The 19,014-nt window shown below is 38.6% G+C and overlaps 1 protein-coding gene across 2 annotated transcripts in view; it reads right to left on the bottom strand.

Annotated features, from left to right (window-relative positions):
* The window catches only part of AATF (apoptosis antagonizing transcription factor), a 100,864-nt gene that overhangs the window by 43,939 nt on the left and 37,911 nt on the right, over positions 1-19,014 (bottom strand). For both annotated transcript variants that reach the window (XM_039256364.1, XM_039256366.1), the window contains exon 8: positions 17,407-17,490. In XM_039256364.1, coding sequence (XP_039112295.1) covers positions 17,407-17,490 — 84 coding nt within the window. The remainder of the gene's footprint in view (positions 1-17,406; positions 17,491-19,014) is intronic.

Raw genomic sequence — 19,014 nt, 5'->3', positions numbered from 1 at the left:
TAAGTGGGTGTTTTTTCTCCTTCATTTAATATGCTGTTCTTGACCTATTCATTGATTAATAATATAGTCAATGTGCACGAATTAGGAAAACCAAGATCCTTGAAGATTTGAATATGCCCATGAAAATTTACTTTGTACAGAGTTACAGAACTAACTCTTTTTATGCAGTCTGCCCCCAGCAATGCAAATACAACTTAATCTATTTCCTTGCATCATTTCAAGAATCACCCTTTTTAAAAATTTTTTTAATGTTTTTATTCATTTTTGAGAGACAGAGACAGACTACAAGAGGGGGAAGGGCAGATAGAGAGGGAAACACAGAATCTGAAGCAGGCTCCAGGCTCTGAGATGTCAGCACAGAGCCTGACATGGGGCTCAAACTCACAAACCATGTGATCATGACCTGAGCCAGACACTTAACTAACTTAGCCACCCAGGTGCCCCAAGAATCACCCTTTTTGTAAACCATCCCAAGAGGACTTGAATTAAAAATACAAAAACAAAAAATCCTAATGAGTTAAAAGATTTTAAGTCACTTCTCATTCTATTAATGTTAAAATGACGTAGACCTATCCTCCCTCTTGGATCTCATTTCCCAAAGACAGTGCTGGTTCTTCTCTGGAAAAGAAGAGAAGGAACAGATCTTTTGTGCTTCCTCTAAACCATCCACACCCTCACTCTGCAGCCTCTTTGAGTTGGTCCTTTTATTACAAGAAAGATGTCTTGACATCTTTATTATAAAAATCTAAATTTCAATATAGTGTTTTTAAATATTTATTTTTGAAAGAGAAATAGAGAATGAGCAAGGGAGAAGCAGAGTGAGGGAGACAGAATCCCACCCTGACAGCGCAGAGCCTGATGGAGGACTTGAACTCACAAACTGTGAGATCATGACCTGGGCCAAAACCAAGGGTCGGATGCTTAACAGCCTGAGCCACCCAGGCACCCCTCAATATAGTGTTTTTTATTTAAACATCTTTTATTTACAAAATACGTTTTTCAAATTCCAAATCTCAGGTTCCCATTTCCCATTTTCTAAGATCTAATGATTCTAGACAGTGTGCTGCATGGTTCAGTAGAACTGTAAGTATCTGCCCACAAGTCAGTATAATGCCATGGCTTTGGTGTCTGACAGATCTGGGTTCTAAATCCCAGCTATGCCCCTTACTAGCTGTGTAATCTGGGACAAGTTATCTGACCTCTCTAGAGACTCAATCTCCTCATCCATAAAGTAGTAATAATTTTTAAAAAAAAAATTTTTTTAGCATTTATTCAGTTTTGAGAGACAGAGAATGAGTGGGGAGGGGCAGAGAGAGAGGGAGACACAGGATCTGAAACAGGCTCTGAGCCGTCAGCACAGAACCCAATGTGGAGCTCAAACCCACAAACCGTGAGATAATGACCTGAGCTGAAGTCAGATGCTTACCCGACTGAGCCACCCAGGCACCCCCATAAAGTAGTAATAATTTTATCTCATAAAGTTCATTTGGTATTTTAGAATATGATAAAAGTACTACATTTAAGCAAAACGTAAGTATTCAATAAACAGAAATATTGGGGTGCCTGGGTGCAAGTGATTAGGTGCCCAACTCTTGATTTCGGCTCAGGTCATAATTTTACAGTTTGTGAGTTTGAGCCCCGTGTTGGACTCTGTGCTGATAATGTGAAGCCTATTTGGGAACTCTCTTCCCTCCCCACCCTGCTTTATGTCCCTCCTCCATTCATGCTCTCTTTCTCAAAAACAAAACAAAACAAACTTTAAATACCCCCATAGCTAAATCACCACCACCACAGATACTAATAATTGAACAAGTACAGTAATTTCATTTTCATTTCTACTGAGAGATATGAAGTGAAGACAAAGCAGAATGAAGAAACTGTAAAAAGCACTGAAAATTCACAAAAGTCACTGTTTGTAAAGTATGCTATTGGTGGTAGAACTTTTCCAAACTGGACCGTGATAAATTGGAACAAAAGTGATCCTCTCCTTTATCATTTATACCATTTTAACAACCAACTGCTATTTCCTTTCTGTGACCTGAAACTCTGGCCACACAATCCCCTAGACTTCATATTCTCCCCCAACCCCCATGTCACCTAAGTTCCATCTCTGAGGACCTGGATCACATGCCATCTCCTCCACCCAGCAGCCTTCTTCAACTCTCTCAAGCCATTATTAATTTCTCCCTCTTCTAAATTCTTTCAAAACCCCTCACCAAGCATGCTGGTTGGTAATGTTTTTGTCATCTCTGCCTGGCTGTAAGCATCCTGAAGGTAGATTATAGTCAGATTCAAATTCTCAGCTCCCACAGAATTCTGCGCACTGCCTAGCACCCAGCTACTATTCAATAGCATTTCTAAAATGACAGAGTTAAGTAGCAACCATTCTTCTCGATCTTGTAATCAAGGATCAATGGCATCCAGCTTCTGAAATGACAAGTACAATATTTACAGGAAGAGTGGTACAGAGAAGAATGGAGAGAAATCAGGACGTGTGAATAAAATTCAAGAAGCATCTTAATACTGATGTTACAAATAGCCTACCTTTGGTTACTAAAATAAGAAAATGTATAGCTAGAGGCTACCAATGAAAAAGTCAGCCTGACTCTGCCTGGCTGCCCTTGGTCTTTAAAGATTTGATTAGTTTTTTCACTGTCTGATTCAGTGCTGCATCATGCCTCCACTCCAGAGCTAGAGCTAAGTAAGGCCTGTGATTTGGAAGGGATGATAAATTCACTGAATAAATAAAGTAACACTGTCTTCTCAGCACAAGTTCTAAAATATTTCAAAGGCCATGATATTTCACTAGGTGTGGCCATTTGGGTTAAAATTTATTAGTCAAAACAGAAAAATTTCTCATCAGATCCCATATTTTCCATTAGGCATGATATATAATGTCTCCATATCTATTAACTGGGACTGTAAGTAAATCACTGTCAGTATTAGGTCCTGATGTGTACAGACAGGGTAAGAATTAAGCAATTCGGATGATAAAGACTTTCTTTTTGCCAATTTGCTTTTCCTTTCTTTTTATTAAAAATATAAGCATCAAGTGGCTACATTAAGCCACTCTTCCTAACCCATACCAAAAGTAACAATGTACAGAGAATTCTATTGTTTGAATTTTCCAACAGTCCCCATTTCCAGTATTGTGTCCTTGGTCACCAGAAAGATGTTCTGGTGTGTATCTTTTTTTCCCTTCCATCTTTAATAAAGGTGGACAGAAGAGTTAAATATTCTTTGAGACCCCAGTTCAGTCACTGATCATCTCTGGGCACTCTTGGGCAAGTTTCTTTTAATGGCAACAAACAACATATCATTTGTCTTGGAAGAATAAACAGGAAGTCATTCAGAACTAGAGAAGATTTTACTAAAGGGATTCACAAGTAAGAAACCGGAAGGGTAGTACTAACTTGTGTTCTGTGATGATGTCCTTTAGGGTGAGAAGCCCAGCTGAAACAAAGCTCTCCTTGTCTTTCCAGCATTCTGCCTCTAGCATTCAGACTCCAATAATTCTTCAGCCCCACCAGGATCAATAACCCATTGATCCTGCCACCTTTTCAGCAGCCTGCCTCTTCTCACATGCTCACATCCCTCCTTCCTCATGTGGAAGTGAATCCACAGGCCATCAGGAAAATCATTCCTGGTATACACTCTCAACTCCTTGTCCCTTTGTCAAACCCATTCACAATCCCTTGGGAACTGATAGGTCTTGGAATTCAGAACTTTTAGGATTTGAGGAAGATAATACAGTGTACAAAATACAAATGCCCCAGCAGAGACGGGGACAGCAACCTAAAGTCAAGCACATAAATATTTTTGAAGTAAATATAGGAATCATCCCCACTAAGTGGGATAAAGCCTAATAGGTTTATAATAGCTTTAGGGCAGATGTCACCGCCACAAAAGTTTGCCAAACTTACCGAAACAAAATAAAAAAATAAACAACTGAGTTTTCAGAACTTTTTACATTTCAGAATTGAAGGTAAGGGTTTAAATACTTGTACTCCCTTGGCAACGCCCACAACCATGTTAAATCTCAGTATGTGCATCCATGCAGCTGAACTGCCTGGAGAAAATGACAAGACCATGTAAATGGGGGTCCCCCATTTGAAAGTCATTAATGCTGACTTCATGCTACCTGAAAACTCCCCTGCGAGTTTCCCTTCTACTCACTCTCCCACTCTGTCAGGGAACTCTGCCATATCTCCTTTTTTCTGAAACCTCCAGCCCCAGCCATGTCTTCTCTCAGCTTCTTGACTCATAAAGTAAGATAAAGGAGACAAAAGCACTCTGATGAGAATTTCCACATGCTTCCACTGTATCTCCTTGCAAGTGTACCTGTATACTCTGCCTTCCCTCCACTATGTATGGATGAAATATTTGTCAGATCAACCCGTCTCTTTTATTATTTAATGTTTTATTTATTTCTGAGAAAGAGAGACAGCATGAGCAGCAGAGGGTCAGAGAGAGAGGGAGACACAGAATCCGAAACAGCCTCCAGGCTATGAGCTAGCTGTCAGCACAGAGCCCTACGCGGGGCTCGAACCCACGAACCATGAGATCATGACCTGAGCCGAAGTCAGACGCTTAACCGACTGAGCCACCCAGGTGCCCCAGATCAACCCCTCTCAACTTGAATACTCACCAGCAACTGTCACCTCCATTTTCCTCTATCGAATCATTTCCATATGCAAAGTACATATCCTATCTTAAAACAAAAAACTCTCAACTTTCCCTTTCAGCTGCTCTATTTCTCTATTCTTTAACAGCAAACACACTTAAGAGTTGTCTATACTCAGTGTTTCCAATTTTTCTCCTTCCATTCTTTCTTGAACCCACTTTATCATTCTACCAAAAAAATTCTTGTCAAGGTCACAATGATTTCTACCTTGCTGACACCAATGGCCAATTTCTCAGTCCTTATGTCACTTGTGCACAGTTGACATAGGTCACTCTCTTCTTTAAAAAAAAAAAAAAAAAAAAGTTTTATTCAGATATAATTCACAGACCACAAAATTCACCAATTTAAACTGTATGATTCAATGATTTTGTATATTCACAGACTTGTGCAACCATCACCATCACTTGTGCAATCAATTTCAGAATATTTTCATCACTCTCAAAAGAAACCCATTACCTATTACTTGTCCCTTTGCATTTCCCTATGACCCCCAATCCTAGGCAACCATTAATCCACTTTCTCTCAATGCAGAGGCCTATTCCGGGTAACTCATACATATGGAATCATACAATATGTAGTCTTTTGTCACTGGCTTCTTTCATACTGTTTCCAAGGCTTATCCATGTTGCAGCAAGTTATCAGTACTTCATTCCTTTTTATAGCTGAATACTACTCTATTACATGGGTATACACTGTCCATCCATTTATCACTTGAGGGACATTTGGGCTGCTTCCTTTGTGGCTATTATGAATAATGCTGTGAATATTCATGTGCAATTCTTAGTGTGGTCATATGCTTTCATTTCTCTCAGGTATACACTTAACGGTGAAAGTGCCATGTCATAGGGTAACTCTAAGTTTAATGTTTTGAGGAACTGCCAAACTTTTCCAAAGAGGCTGCACCAATTTATATGCCCACCAGCAATGTGCGAAGTTTCCAAATTTTCCATATCTTTGCCAACACTTGCTATCATCTTTTCGATTACAGCCCTCTTAGTAGTGTAAGGTGGTATTTTTCGTGCTTTTGATTTATATTTCCCTAAAGATTTTTTTTAATAGTTTATTGTCAAGTTGGTTTCCATATCACACCCAGTGCTCATCCCCACAAGTGCCCTCCTCCATGCCCATCAACCCCCTTCCCCCTCCCCCATACCCATCAGTCCTCAGTTTGTTCTCAACATTCAAGAGTCTCTCATGGTTTGCCTCCCTCCCTCTCTCCCCGTTTCCCCCCTTTCCCCGTTTCCCCCCTTCTTCTCCCCCACGGTCCTCCATTAAGTTCCTCCTAATCCTCCTATACGTGCAAACATACGGTAGCTTATATTTCCCTAAAGATTAATGATGTTGAGCATCTTTTGCTGTGGTTACTGGTCTTTTAAGTATCTTCTTTGGAGAAATGTTTCCTTTGCCATTTTTTATTGGGTTATTTACCTTTTATTATTATGTTGTGAGAGTGCTTTATATATTCTAAACAGTCCTTTATCAGATATATGATTTACAAATATTTTCTCCACAAACATTTTTGTGTGTCTTTTCACTTGCCAGAGAGTACCTTTTTTTTTTTTTTTAATGTTTTTATTTATTTCTGAGAGAGAGAGAGAGACAGCGTGAAGAGGGGAGGGTCAGAAAGAGAGGGAGACACAGAATCTGAAACAGGCTCCAGGCTCTGAGCTGGCAGTCAACACAGAGCCCGACACAGGGCTCGAACCCACGAACTATGAAATCATGACCTGAGCCAAAGTCGGACGCTTAACCGACTGAGCCACCCAGGCACCCCTAGAGAGTACCTTTTGTAGGACCAAAGTTTTTTTTATTTCAGTCAAGTCCAATTCATCTATTTTCTTTTGTCACTTGCACTTTTGAAGTCATAGCTTAGAAACCATTTCCTTAACCAAAGCTCATGAAGATTTACTCCTATGTGTTCTTCTAAAAGTTTTATAGTTTTAGCTTTTACATTTAGGCATGTGATCCATTTTCAATTATTTCTTGTGTAGGTGCGAGGGAGGGAACCTACTTCATCCTTATGCATGTGGATATCCATTTGTCCCAGCCCTATTTGTTGAAAAGACAGTTCACTCCCCATTCCACTGTCTTGGCACCCTTGTTCAATACCAATTGACCATAATAAATGTAAAGGGCTTATTTCTGGATTCTCAAATTGTGTTCCACTGATCTATATACCTTGTTTTTTGTTTTTTAATGTTTATTTATTTTTGAGAGAGCAGGCATGCACAGGACAGGGGCAGAGAGACAGCAGGGAGCTCGATGAGGGGCTTGAACCCACAAACTGCAAGTTCATGACCTGAGCCAAAGTCAGATGCTTAACCAACTGAGCCACCCAGGTGTCCATCTATATACCTAACTTTGTACCAGTACTACAATATCTTGATTCTTGTAGCTTTGTAGTAACTTTTGAAATTAGGAAGTATGAGTCTTTCAGCTCTGTTCTTTTTCAAGATGGTTTTGGCTATTCTGGGTCACTTGCATTTCCATATTTTAGGATCAGCTTATCAATCTCTATAAAAGCAGTTGTAATTTTGATAGGGACTGTGTTGAGTCTAAAGATCAGTTTGGGGAGTACTGCCATCTTAGCAATATTAACTTCTCTAGCCCATGAACATGAGATGATTTTCCTAAATTTATTTAAATCTTTTAAAATTTCCTTCAGCAATGTTTTTAGTTTTCAGTGTACAAATCTTTCACCTCCTTGGTTAAATTTATCTCCAGGTATTTTATTCTTTTGGATACTATTGTAAATGGAATAGTTTTCCTCTTCAGACTGTTCACAGCTGGTGTACAGAAACAGTGGAGTTCTGCGTGTTCATCTCAGATCCTACAGTTTTGCTGAATTCATTTTTTAAAAGCTCTGGTAGTTTTTTGGTGGTTTCTTTGGGATTCTTTTTTTTTTTTTTTTTAATGTTTTTTATTTATTTCTAGGAGAGAGAGAGAGAGACAGCGTGAGCAGGGGAGGGTCAGAGAGAGAGGGAGTCACAGACTGAAACAGGCTCCAGGCTCTGAGCTGGCAGTCAGCACAGAGCCCGACGTGGGGCTCGAACCCACGAATCGTGAGATCATGACCTAAGCGAAAGTCGGACGCTTAACCGACTAAGCCACCCAGGCGCCCCTTCTTTGGGATTCTCTATATATAGCATCAAGCTATCTGCAAATAAGAGACAGTTTTACTTCTTGCTTTTCAATTTGGATGCCTTTATTTATTTTTCTTGCCTAACTGCCCCGTCTAGAACTTCCAGTACAACGTTGAATGCTAGTGGCAAGAGAACACATCCTTGTCATGTTCCTAATCCTAGAGAGAAAAAGCATTCACTCTAGGTGAAAGTGGGTTTCCATAGATGTTCTTTATTAAGGAAAAAAAGTTCCCTTCCTCCCTAGTTTGCATGTGCTTTTATCATGAAAGGGCTAAATGTTTTTTCTCATCTATTGAGGTGACCATGTGGTTTTTGTCCTTTTTCTATAGATATAGTATATTACAGTGATTGATTTTTGATATTAAACCAACCTTGTATTCCTGGACTAAATTCCATTTAGTTATGGTACATTATCTTTTTTATGTGCTGCAGGATTGAGTCTGCTAGTACTTACTTTATGGACCTTTGCATCTATATTCATAAGAGATACTGGTCTGGAATTTTCTTGTGCTGCTTTTGTCCGGTTTTGGTTTCCAGATGATACCATATTTCCTCCTTCTTGAAACACTTTTAAACGGAACCTGGGAAATCACTCTTTCTTCACTCTCTTACTGGTTGCTCTTTCTCAATCACCTTTGCTGGTTGCTCTATATCTCCCCAACCTCTAAATATTTGAATGTCCCAGGATAAAGGTTTGAAGCAATTCTTTTTTCCTTTCACTTCATTCTCTAGGTGATCTCATTCAGTCTCAATGTATTAAATACAATCTATATGCTGATGGCTTTCAAAAGAAAGATCTTCAAGCCCAGATCTTCCTATAAACTCCAAAATATTACATACAACTACCTCTTCAGCAATTCCATATTAATGTTTCAGAAGTAACCTAAACTTAATATAACCATAATCAAAATAATTAAAGTCAAAACAGATGGAAAAAAAGAAAAAAAAAAAGCTTAATAAAACCAAAACTGAGTTCCAGATTTCTCCTCCAAATTAGCTTCTCTCATTGTTTTCCCCATCTCCGTAAATAGCAATTTCATCCTTCCAACTGCTCAGCCCAAAAACCTTAAAGTCATCCTGGACTCCTGTCTTTCCACACCCCGTAAGAAATTCAACGGCAAATTCTGTCAGTTTAACTTTAACATAAGTTCAGAATCCAACCACTCTGCACTCCTTCCAAAACTACCCTAGTCCCAACTTCCAGCATCTCTCACGTGGATTATCACTAGAGTCTCTTAACTGGCTTCCTGTTTGCCACCTTATGCCCCTACAGTTTATTCTTAACACAGCCAGCAGAGTGGTTCTTTTAAAACATTAGTCCATCATCCAACTCCTCTGTTCAAAACCCTTTAGGGATTTCCCACCTCAGTCCCAAAAAAAGCCAAAGTGTTACAGTGGCTTACAAGGTCCTATAGTACCTGGTCCTCCATTACCTCTCTTTCCTTCTCCATCACTCTTTCTTGCCTAGTCTACCCCATTGACACTGCCCTCTTTAAATTTCCTAGAACATGCTAGCCTCCACTGTGCCTCTGGGCCTTTGCACTTGCCATTCCCTTTGTCCCCAACACTCTTCTTCCAGATACTTGCATCGCTCTGTTATTTGTTTCCTTCAGGTCTTTGCACAAACACAACCTTATCTCCTGAACATCATATAAAAAAAACAGTGACCGTCCTATCCTACCCTGGTATTCTTTGTCACCCATGCGAGTTTTAGAATCTTCTACTGTACAGTCACAATATATTTCCCCTTTCATCCCATCTCTGAGCTGGAATGGACGTTCACAAGGACAGAGCTTTGCTTTGCTGTAGCCCCTAACAGAGCTCCAAGAGAACTTTCTATGATGAGGAAAAGTTCTGTATTTGCACTGTCCAATACCATAGCCACTAGCACATGTGGCTACTTAGCACTTGAAATCTGGCCAGTATGATTGAGGAACTGAATATTTAATTTTATTCTATTTTAATTAATTTAAATTTAAATAGATACATGTGGCTAATGGCTACCGCATCAGCTGGCACAGCATAGCCTAAAATAGCAGTTAGTCAAAAATACATAGTAGGTGTGCAAATATTTATTGAATGAATGACAGAAGGAAGAAAGAAATCTGAAGGTTTTTCTCCTTAACTTTTTATTATAGAAAATTGCAGAAATACACAAAAGTAGGCCAGAGCAAAATGAACCCTTCAATACCAATCACCAACATGAATGCTCTTCTAACCTGAAATAAGTTTCAGTGGATACTGGCATCTCAATCCAGCTTCTAACAATTACCATATTCTTGGGAAATAGGGAATTTATATTATCCAGAATTTATATCAAACAGCATCTCTCAGGGTCTTTTAGAGGTTATAGAAAAATAACTTTGGGGGGGGGGCGCCAGGGTGGCTTAGTCGGTTAAGCGTCTGACTTTCACTTAGGTCATGATCTCGCGGTTCGTGGGTTCGAGCCCCGCGTCGGACTCTGTGCTGACTGCCAGCTCGGAGCCTGGAGCCTGTTTCAGTCTGTGACTCCCTCTCTCTCTGACCCTCCCCTGCTCACCCCCTCCCTCTCTCTCTCTCTCTCTCTCTCTCTCTTAGAAATAAATAAAATATTTAAAAAAATTAAAAAAAAAAAACTTTGGGAATCAGATCATGTATATGTTGGGGAAAAAACTGGTATGCAAATCAGTGCTTGAGGCAGACAGTAGAAAACTACATGTATGTTTTTATATCAAGGACCCGATTACTCCCTTCCACCATTTACTTTCTCCACATAAATTTTAATGAAGTCACACTCTTAAAGGAGGAGCTATATGACCATGCAAATTGAGAGAGAACCTCACTCTTGTAAGATGACACAAATTCTTTGAGCAGGGATTTTTGTCTTCTTAGTCTTTAAAAACCTAGCACCTGGTATTTGAATGAAGTTCATAGTGGCATAAAAGTGATACATATGAACTGTCAGAGTGCAAACAGACACACTGGACCTTTCCTAAACAGATGTATTCTGAAAACATGTCAGATCAAAATGCATTTAAAACAATTTTTTTTAATGTTTTATTTATTTCTGAGAGAGAGAGACAGTGTGAGCAGGGGAGGGTCAGAGAGAGAGGGAACACAGACTCCGAAACAGGCTCCAGGCTCTGAGCTAGCTGTTAGCATAGAGCCCGACACGGGGCTCGAACCCACGAACCATGAGATCACGACCTGAGTCAAAGTTGGACGCTTAACCGACTGAGCCACCCAGGCGCCCCCAAAATGCATTTTAATATGCTGAAAAGAAAAGTCAAACCAGAAGTATGAATTCTTGAATTTCAGTGTCCTAACTCAGTAAGTGGGGCAATCCTTATATTAGTCATATACTTGCTTTAGGCTCCTGTTTGTAAAAGGACAGTTTGGCCTTGATGTTCTTCAAAGATGCTATCTAACTTTAAAGCAATTATGTTCTATCCTAGATCCATAATACACAAAAGTTTTAAAAGATGCTTATTAACTTCTCCTTTCTATGTTAGATCATTTTCCCTAAAATTTACTTTAAAGGAGTTTTACATTGAGTGTGATTTAATATGAAGACATCATAACCTACTTTAGGGAACAGGCAGTGTTCCCTATTTCTTGAGAAGTACCAAATTCTTCACTTGGGGCGGCTAAAACACTGCTGGAGTCCTATGTTTGATTTACAGTGAGCTGGCTGACATTGTGCGTATTAGTACAGAAAAGGCAATTTTGGCCACATATTTGCCTAGTAAACTCCCAAGGTACCACTTGTGTTTGAAAAAGTTTCTTCAACAGTTCTAAGCCAATTCTTATCTCTTTCATAGCCAGCTCCATAACATGTACTGTTTCAGGTTTTGTTCTGAGGTTTTGCCTTTGTTAAATGAGGTAGTATTATTTAAAGTCATGCTCTGATGTTTTTCAAAGCAAGAAAACTGAAAGAAATGAGGGCCAGCCATGTATACCTTCCCTTGACATTACTGTTGGATGAAATTTCTGGACTTTGCCTTCAAAACGTGGCTTTGAGGGGTGGCTGGGTGGCTCAGTTGGTTGAGTGTCTGACTCTTGGTTTTGGCTTAGGTCGTAATCTCACAGTTTGTGGGCTGGAGTCCTGCGCTAACAGTATAGAGCCTGCTTGGGATTCTCCTTCTTTACCTCTCCCGCTGTCCCTCCTGTGCCATGCTCTCTCTCTTAAAATAAATAAATAAACTTAAAAATAAAATAAAATAAAATGTGGCTTTGGGTTTCCTCTCTCGAGCAGCTTCCACAATAACAAGCCCATGCTAACAGTCAAATGCCAATACTCATGCTGAATTTGGGTCTAAACATTGACAGATCAGCAATGGCAGCACAGAAGCTAGAATGCATCTCAAATAAAATTCTTATACGTGGTACACAAAATCATCTCGTAATTAGAAAAACTGGAGTTGAATTGGACATTGGTATTTGGTTTGGGATGTTTTTCTTTTTAAAACATCTATACTATGCCTAAAGAAACCTAACTGATTAGCTCTCTGCTATACGTTTAGTCACGATATCAATTTTCAAGTTTATGTATTTCATATATAAGTCCTCTCTAAAATCATCATAAAGGTTTGTGTGTAATAAGTTTTGTCAATTTTTTAAAGATTTTATTTATTTTTTTAAAAGTTTTTTTCATCTTTATTTATTTTTGAGAGAAAGAGTGAGAACAGGGGAGAGGCAGAAAGAGAAGGAGACACAGAATCCGATACAGGCTCTCGGCTCTGCATCCTATGTGGCACTCGAACTCACAAACCACAAGATCATGACTCGAGCTAAAGTCAGAGGCTCAACCAACTGAGCCACCCAGGCGCCCCTATTTTTATTTATTTTGAGAGTGAGACAGAGAGCAAGCAGGGCAGGGGCAGAAAGAGACGGAGACAGAATCCCAAGTAGGCTCCACGCTATCAGTGCCAAGCCCAATGAGGGGCTGGAACTTATGAACTATGAGATCATAACCTGAGCCAAAGTCAAGAGTCAGATGCTTAACTGACTGAGCCACCCCAGGTTCTCCAAATTTTATCAAATTTTCAAGAAACACAACTCACATTTCAAATAACAGTAACATTTAAAAGTAAAACTAAAAATGAAATACTGATCTGAACAGAGGTATCTGTTTTTTGACAACTAATTAAAAGGAAAACGTTCAAATTAAACTTTGAAATATATTATTAACCATCAACTGAACCACTGGAAAGATACATGCCAACAGGAAGAATACTGTATTGCCATTAACCATAGGAATGGCTTGAGATATCTTATTCACACTAAGATCTAAATGTATGCAATTAAAGCCACCATATCAACTGTCCATATTAATCACTCACCAATTTAATTAAGGTAAACCATTTTGTCAGAAAGCTTGCCTCTTCTCTATTTCTTAACATTATTGACTTTTAATAGTTCACTGAATTAGTAATTACTTGCTTATAGCACTATCAAATGTCTTGGATACAGAAGTCCAGCATGTGGCAAGGTCAGTTATAGACATGTCCTGATGACATATGAAAGGAGAAATTTAACCCATCAAAGTGGTCATTGAAAGAGCAAAACCTATTATGCCTTTCTCTAGACACTCCTGGTTAAATTCAAAGTGACAGGACAAACCAGATCAAACCCAAACAGAGCTAGAAGCAACATACAAAATCCTAATGAACCCTTAGAAATCCAGGAATCGATTTGTCAATATCTAAGCTCAATTAGTCCTTTCAGAACAAAATACCTCATGAAGTGACAAGAAACTAGTTTGAGGTCTGGGATATGAAAAGAATAAAAGCAGTCACTTTATATAGCATATTGCTAAGTGAAGTCATATCTCAACCTGGAGACCTTGTGGAGATTAAATAAAGATGTATGTCAAGTACCTATCTACTAAGCCAACGAACTGGCACATAAACAGTGTTCAGTACACGTTAGCCCTTCCTCAAATCTTTAAGGATGCAGACTTATCAAGTCAAAGATCAACTGATGGTTTGAAAAAGCAAAGAAAAGCAAAAGAAAAACCTTACATGGTGATAGAAACAACATATCTTCTAGAACTCAGCAAACAGGATAATGAAAATGAAAAACAGATAGTGAAAAGGTTTCTCAATGACTCATCCTTTGTGGTCATTTACAACCGTCCTGTTTTCTGAAATTGTCTTTAGGGATGAGCTTTGACAAGAAATAGGCCACATGCAAACTAATTCCACTTGAGAGGGAAACTCTGCAATGCCTACAGCAGGTGAAGTTTCTTTCACGAAATCTTTCCACTGGGTATACTTCAAGCTTTCAGCAATTCCAGTTTCCAAACAAACCAGTAACACAACTATAAAGCTAATTTTTTCATTAGAATTGTTAAGTAACAGGAGTTCAATAAATCATCTGCCTTCTTAGAAGAAAAAAATTACTTTCTAACACAAATAATATTTCTTTTGGTTCTAAGAAAATGATGCTTATTTACAAACCAAAAGGTGTAATACTATAGTGAAGTCTTTTTATGGCTCAAGAATGAAATATTTAAGAAATGAAGGTACGGAAAGAACAGGATTTGGTCTAAGAAGTCTTGAGATCAAGTATTCATGTTGCCATTTACTATACAGCTTCCAGGAAGTTCCTTAACTTCTCAGGGACCTAGTTTCTTGTAAAGTTCTTTCAGCTCAAAAATTATATGATTACTTATGATACCTGATACTCTTCAGTGTCTCTGAGTATGTATACACATGCACATGTCCCTTTATTAAATAATACAGATATATTTTCAAAGTTGTAGTCATTAAAGGCCTATTATGAAACAAAGGAAGAGAGAGAATGAATGAATGTGTGTATATATGCTGGGTATTCTGACCCTGAACATCATTCTCAGTAGTTAGGGCATTTACACAGCCTGAATTAAGCAAGTAAGCCTTTAAACCCTTACAATGAAACATTAAAATTCAATGTGGCTATAATCTCTTCCTTACAAAACACGGACCCAAAGAGCCTGGCTTCAAGTATGGTTTAAAAAAAAAAAAAAAGGCGAAGTGTATTATATTCACCATCCAGCTCGTCCATATGACCACATTAAAAAAAACACAAATGAAAACTCACAGGGCCATTGTAATACATTGTGCCACTTCTGAATGCAACACTTAGCTCAGGCTTACTACCCTGACAAATAAAGGAAAGCACTTTATGAAGCCAATTTAATTGGGAGGTGACAGAAAACATACAGCCATTTTCTTTAGCCTTATCATTGAACTGGCTTCAGCTCCAATCTCGGGCAAATCCCACTCAACAGAAGAAATTAACCAGGTCAGCAGAACAGGTGCTGTGCTGTGTCTGTCAAGGGCCTGGCATCACAATTACTTGCACACAATGAAGCAGTAATCTTTACAGATCATCTCTCCCAAGAAGTATATTGGGGAGGGAGAGGAAAACTGAAGGGAGGCGGGGGGAAAGTGGGAAGAAGAAGAGGAATAGGAGGCAAAGAGAAAAGGCAAGAGAAAATGAATGTGCAGCTGCCTTGTGGCTCAGCAGATGTCGGGATGTGATGTACGAGGCTAGGATAAGCTGTCGGAGCCTGCTGCCAAAGAGTGGTAAGTGATTAAAGCCTGCACAGTTCTAAGCACCATATTTAGAATCTGTGGGGTTTCAGGACTTGCACCCATTCCTTGCTGTGCTGCCAGATGTTGGCAACTGGTCCAGTTTCTACTGACTGTGCATGGATGGCAGCAGTTGGTGCAGCAGCAAAGCAATCTGGAATGCTTCCGGAGATGCTGTACATTAACAAGTGTCACCCATCATTCACCTTTACAGAAGGCTGAAACAACTCCAATTTGCTGCCACTTCCCTCTTGGGAAACGGCCAAGATAAAGTTGCGCCTGGCAGCCCCATTTGTTTCACTCAGGTGTTTCAGCTGCCTTGCTGACCTCTATTAGTTTAAGTTTTAATTTAGATTAACCCCAGCACCCCAATTAACCAGCAAGGGGAAAAGCTAAGATGTGACTACTCATAACTCTGAAATCAGAATTTATCGAAGGTAAAATTATTAATTGGGATGAAGGGCCAATCAAGTAATGCTATTTCTTTTTAAACAGACCTCCAGCCCCCCTCCCCCCCCCGCCCCAAATCTTTCAGACCAAGGACTGCCAGTGGAAGCAACTTCTTTCTCCCCAGTAATTTCAGTTTATTTTATTAAGCCTATTTAATTTATGATGCACTTTCCATCGAACAATGTACACTTCAATTAATGAAGACTGGAGCATTTTTGATTGTCTCCCATGATCTCACACAATTATATAGCATTAATATCCCATATCAGGTACTTCCTTATAGACACTCTAGAACAAAATAGAGTTCCCTACTCTTCTGACAAATGGATATAATAAGAGAAGAAAAGGAAAAAAAATCAAGACCTCTGACTAGGAACACCTGAGGCCACACCAATCCTCTTTCCTACACCCTCTCATCATTACTTTTAAGGCTCACTTACGGCAATAATTTCATTGAACACTCCAGAGTGAATAGAAAGATTATTAGAGTCTCTTTCTCATCTCAGGGCAAAGACTCAGAGGTATCCCCTATATAGAATCACCTGTACTATTGGCCTCACAGTGTAATTTTCCCAAATTCTTTCCTTCATATTCCCAATACATAATACATCATGGCTGAACCTTCAACAAGCAGTTGAAATTCCTTGAGAAAAGTTAACACGCTAGAAATTCAGCAGAGAAAAAAAGAATATCTCCGTAAATAATGGCTCAACAAAAGCTGGTGTATCACTGCATGCTTGATTCCCAGAGCTAAAAAGGTACATCCTAAAGCACATTTCATTAACTATAACTTACCAGGAGAAACAGGATTATAGGAGATTATTTTAGTTCTTTAGAATAGCCCAAATATTTAATCTACCCTAATAGTCACCAGCATCATTAAAAAGAGCAGCATACCAGCAGACAATATCAAGGGAAAGAACTGAGGGACATCTGCAAAGAGGTATCAACAGCTGGGCCATATTTCAACTTCTGCCAATTCTGTCTTCAAAATATCACACTATAATTATAATCAATGGGAGCAGACAATCTCATACATACTTCTCTGATTTGAACAGGCACCACCCCCCCACTCCCTCCATCCCCCGCCATACACATGAACAAAAGACAAGAGACTTAACAGGTAATAGAACCAGAAGTGCAATTCAAGAACTCTGGGATCCCAGCCCTTTAGCTCCATATACCAGTCTAATAGTAATAAGACAAGAAATCAAATAACTAACAAAAAGTTAAGTTATATATATATAAAAGTTAGTTATATCTATTATATTAACATTCTCAAAAATGGCTAAGAATAAACCACCTGACTCGAAGAAGCTGCAGCTGTTTTACAGATAATTTACATTCTGCAGCAACTAACAAAGTAGTTTGTAGTTGTTTTCATTTCAAAAGGAAAAATACAAGACAGAAAAGGAACAACAGATTCAGAACTGCACAGTAAGTCAACTCTAAAGACAGCACCTCTAACTCCCTGACTCTATCCTCCTTCCAAAGTAGGCCAGAGAATTCTATGAGCTGCTTTAAAATGCTAAAACCTGATCTGTAACAAAAGAAAAGCATGTGAAAATCATACCTGGTGGTAAAAATCATCGTCATCAAAGATTTCTTCATCCAAGTCCTTCAGGTGGGCATTGGCAGGGGCTTGAGGAAGGATCTCCTATATCAGGGAGAAAAAAGAAAGGAGTGAATCCAAAGGAGTTGGAGGGGTCGAAGTAATGTAGCTACTAAAAATAATGTGTGTAACAATCAAAGCACTTTTCCTTAAGATATAAAGAGTTCTTGGGTCACCTGGGTGGGTCAGTCGGTTAAGTGACCAACTTTGGTTCAGGTTATGATCTCATGGTTTGTGAGTTTGAGCCCCACATCAGGCTCTGTGCTGACAACTTGGAGCTTGCAGCCTGCTTCGGATTCTGTGTCTCCCTCACTCTCTCTGCCCCTTCCCTGCTTGTACTCTGTCTCTCTCCCAAAATAAACAAAGTTAAAAAAAAATACATGGGACAACAAATCCCTTAAAAAAAAAAGATATAAAGAGCTCTTAAAATTAAAGAACAAAAACATTCCAATAAAAAAGGTAGACAAAAATGTTAATAGGTAGACAGAAAAAGAACTATAAACTGTCAATAATCATATAAAAAGCTTTAACCTCATTCTAATTAAATACATGAAAATTAAAATAAGAAGACACCACATTTTTCACCTCTAAAACAGGCAACAATCAGTATAAGAACACCCAGCTGGTGGAAATGGAAATTAATGCAACCTTTCTGGATGCAATCAGTGATATCAGAATTTAAAATGTGGGGGCACCTGGGTGGCTCAGTCGATTAAGCATACAACTTCAGCTCAGGTCATAATCTTGCGGTTCGTGGGTTCCAGCCCCACACTGGGCTCTGTGCTGACAGTGTGGAGCCTGCTTGGGATTCTCTCTCTGCCCCTCCCCGACTCATGCTTTCTCTCCCTAAATAAACTTAAAAAACTGTGTATTCTTTTTGATTTGACATTTCCAGTTTGAGTACTCTACCCATACGATCACACAAATACACATATTATAAATGCTCATGAATGTTTCTAATAGCACTGTTTCTAAAGCTGGAGACAAGAAAAATACCCACTGTTTAAATAAATTATAGTACACACACAAGAGAGAATACTCAACAGCTATTAGGAAAAATGAGATTGATCTCTATATAATGATTTGGAAAAGCGTCTAGGAAAAATTAAATTTAAAAATTGTTAAGATTTTACATATAGTTTATAATATTTTATATATTTATAAACACATATATCCATTCAATTAAAAATATATAATCGTATTTTTATACAGGTATATGTGCATATATAGTTATGTGAATAGAAAATTCCTAAAAGCTTGTTACCACTGTGAACATAAGTTCAATCTAAGAAGTGGAATTTTACTTTTCATTTTAAATTCTTTTGAATTAAAAAGAAGACCACTAAGTATATATTTCAATAAATAAGAGTTTCCTTTAAACAAAAGAATTTGTTCTAATTTTGGATCCTTTTCTGTAGTATCTGCATGTATCTGTAGTATCTGCATGTCTAATATAAAGCCTAAAGTACACACTTGCTTCAATACTGACATTTCCAAAGAAGCAGCTTTAAAACTGAATTATAAAAACTAGATTATGAATGCTTCCATTACCAGACTCCTATCAAACTC

This window comes from Hyaena hyaena, unplaced genomic scaffold, assembly GCF_003009895.1.
Source record: "Hyaena hyaena isolate Hyena2069 unplaced genomic scaffold, ASM300989v1 scaffold_568, whole genome shotgun sequence".
In the NCBI taxonomy this organism is placed as follows: domain Eukaryota; kingdom Metazoa; phylum Chordata; class Mammalia; order Carnivora; family Hyaenidae; genus Hyaena; species Hyaena hyaena.
The sequence above is the reverse complement of the archived record's forward strand: the minus strand, read 5'-3'. Positions and strand labels throughout refer to the sequence as shown.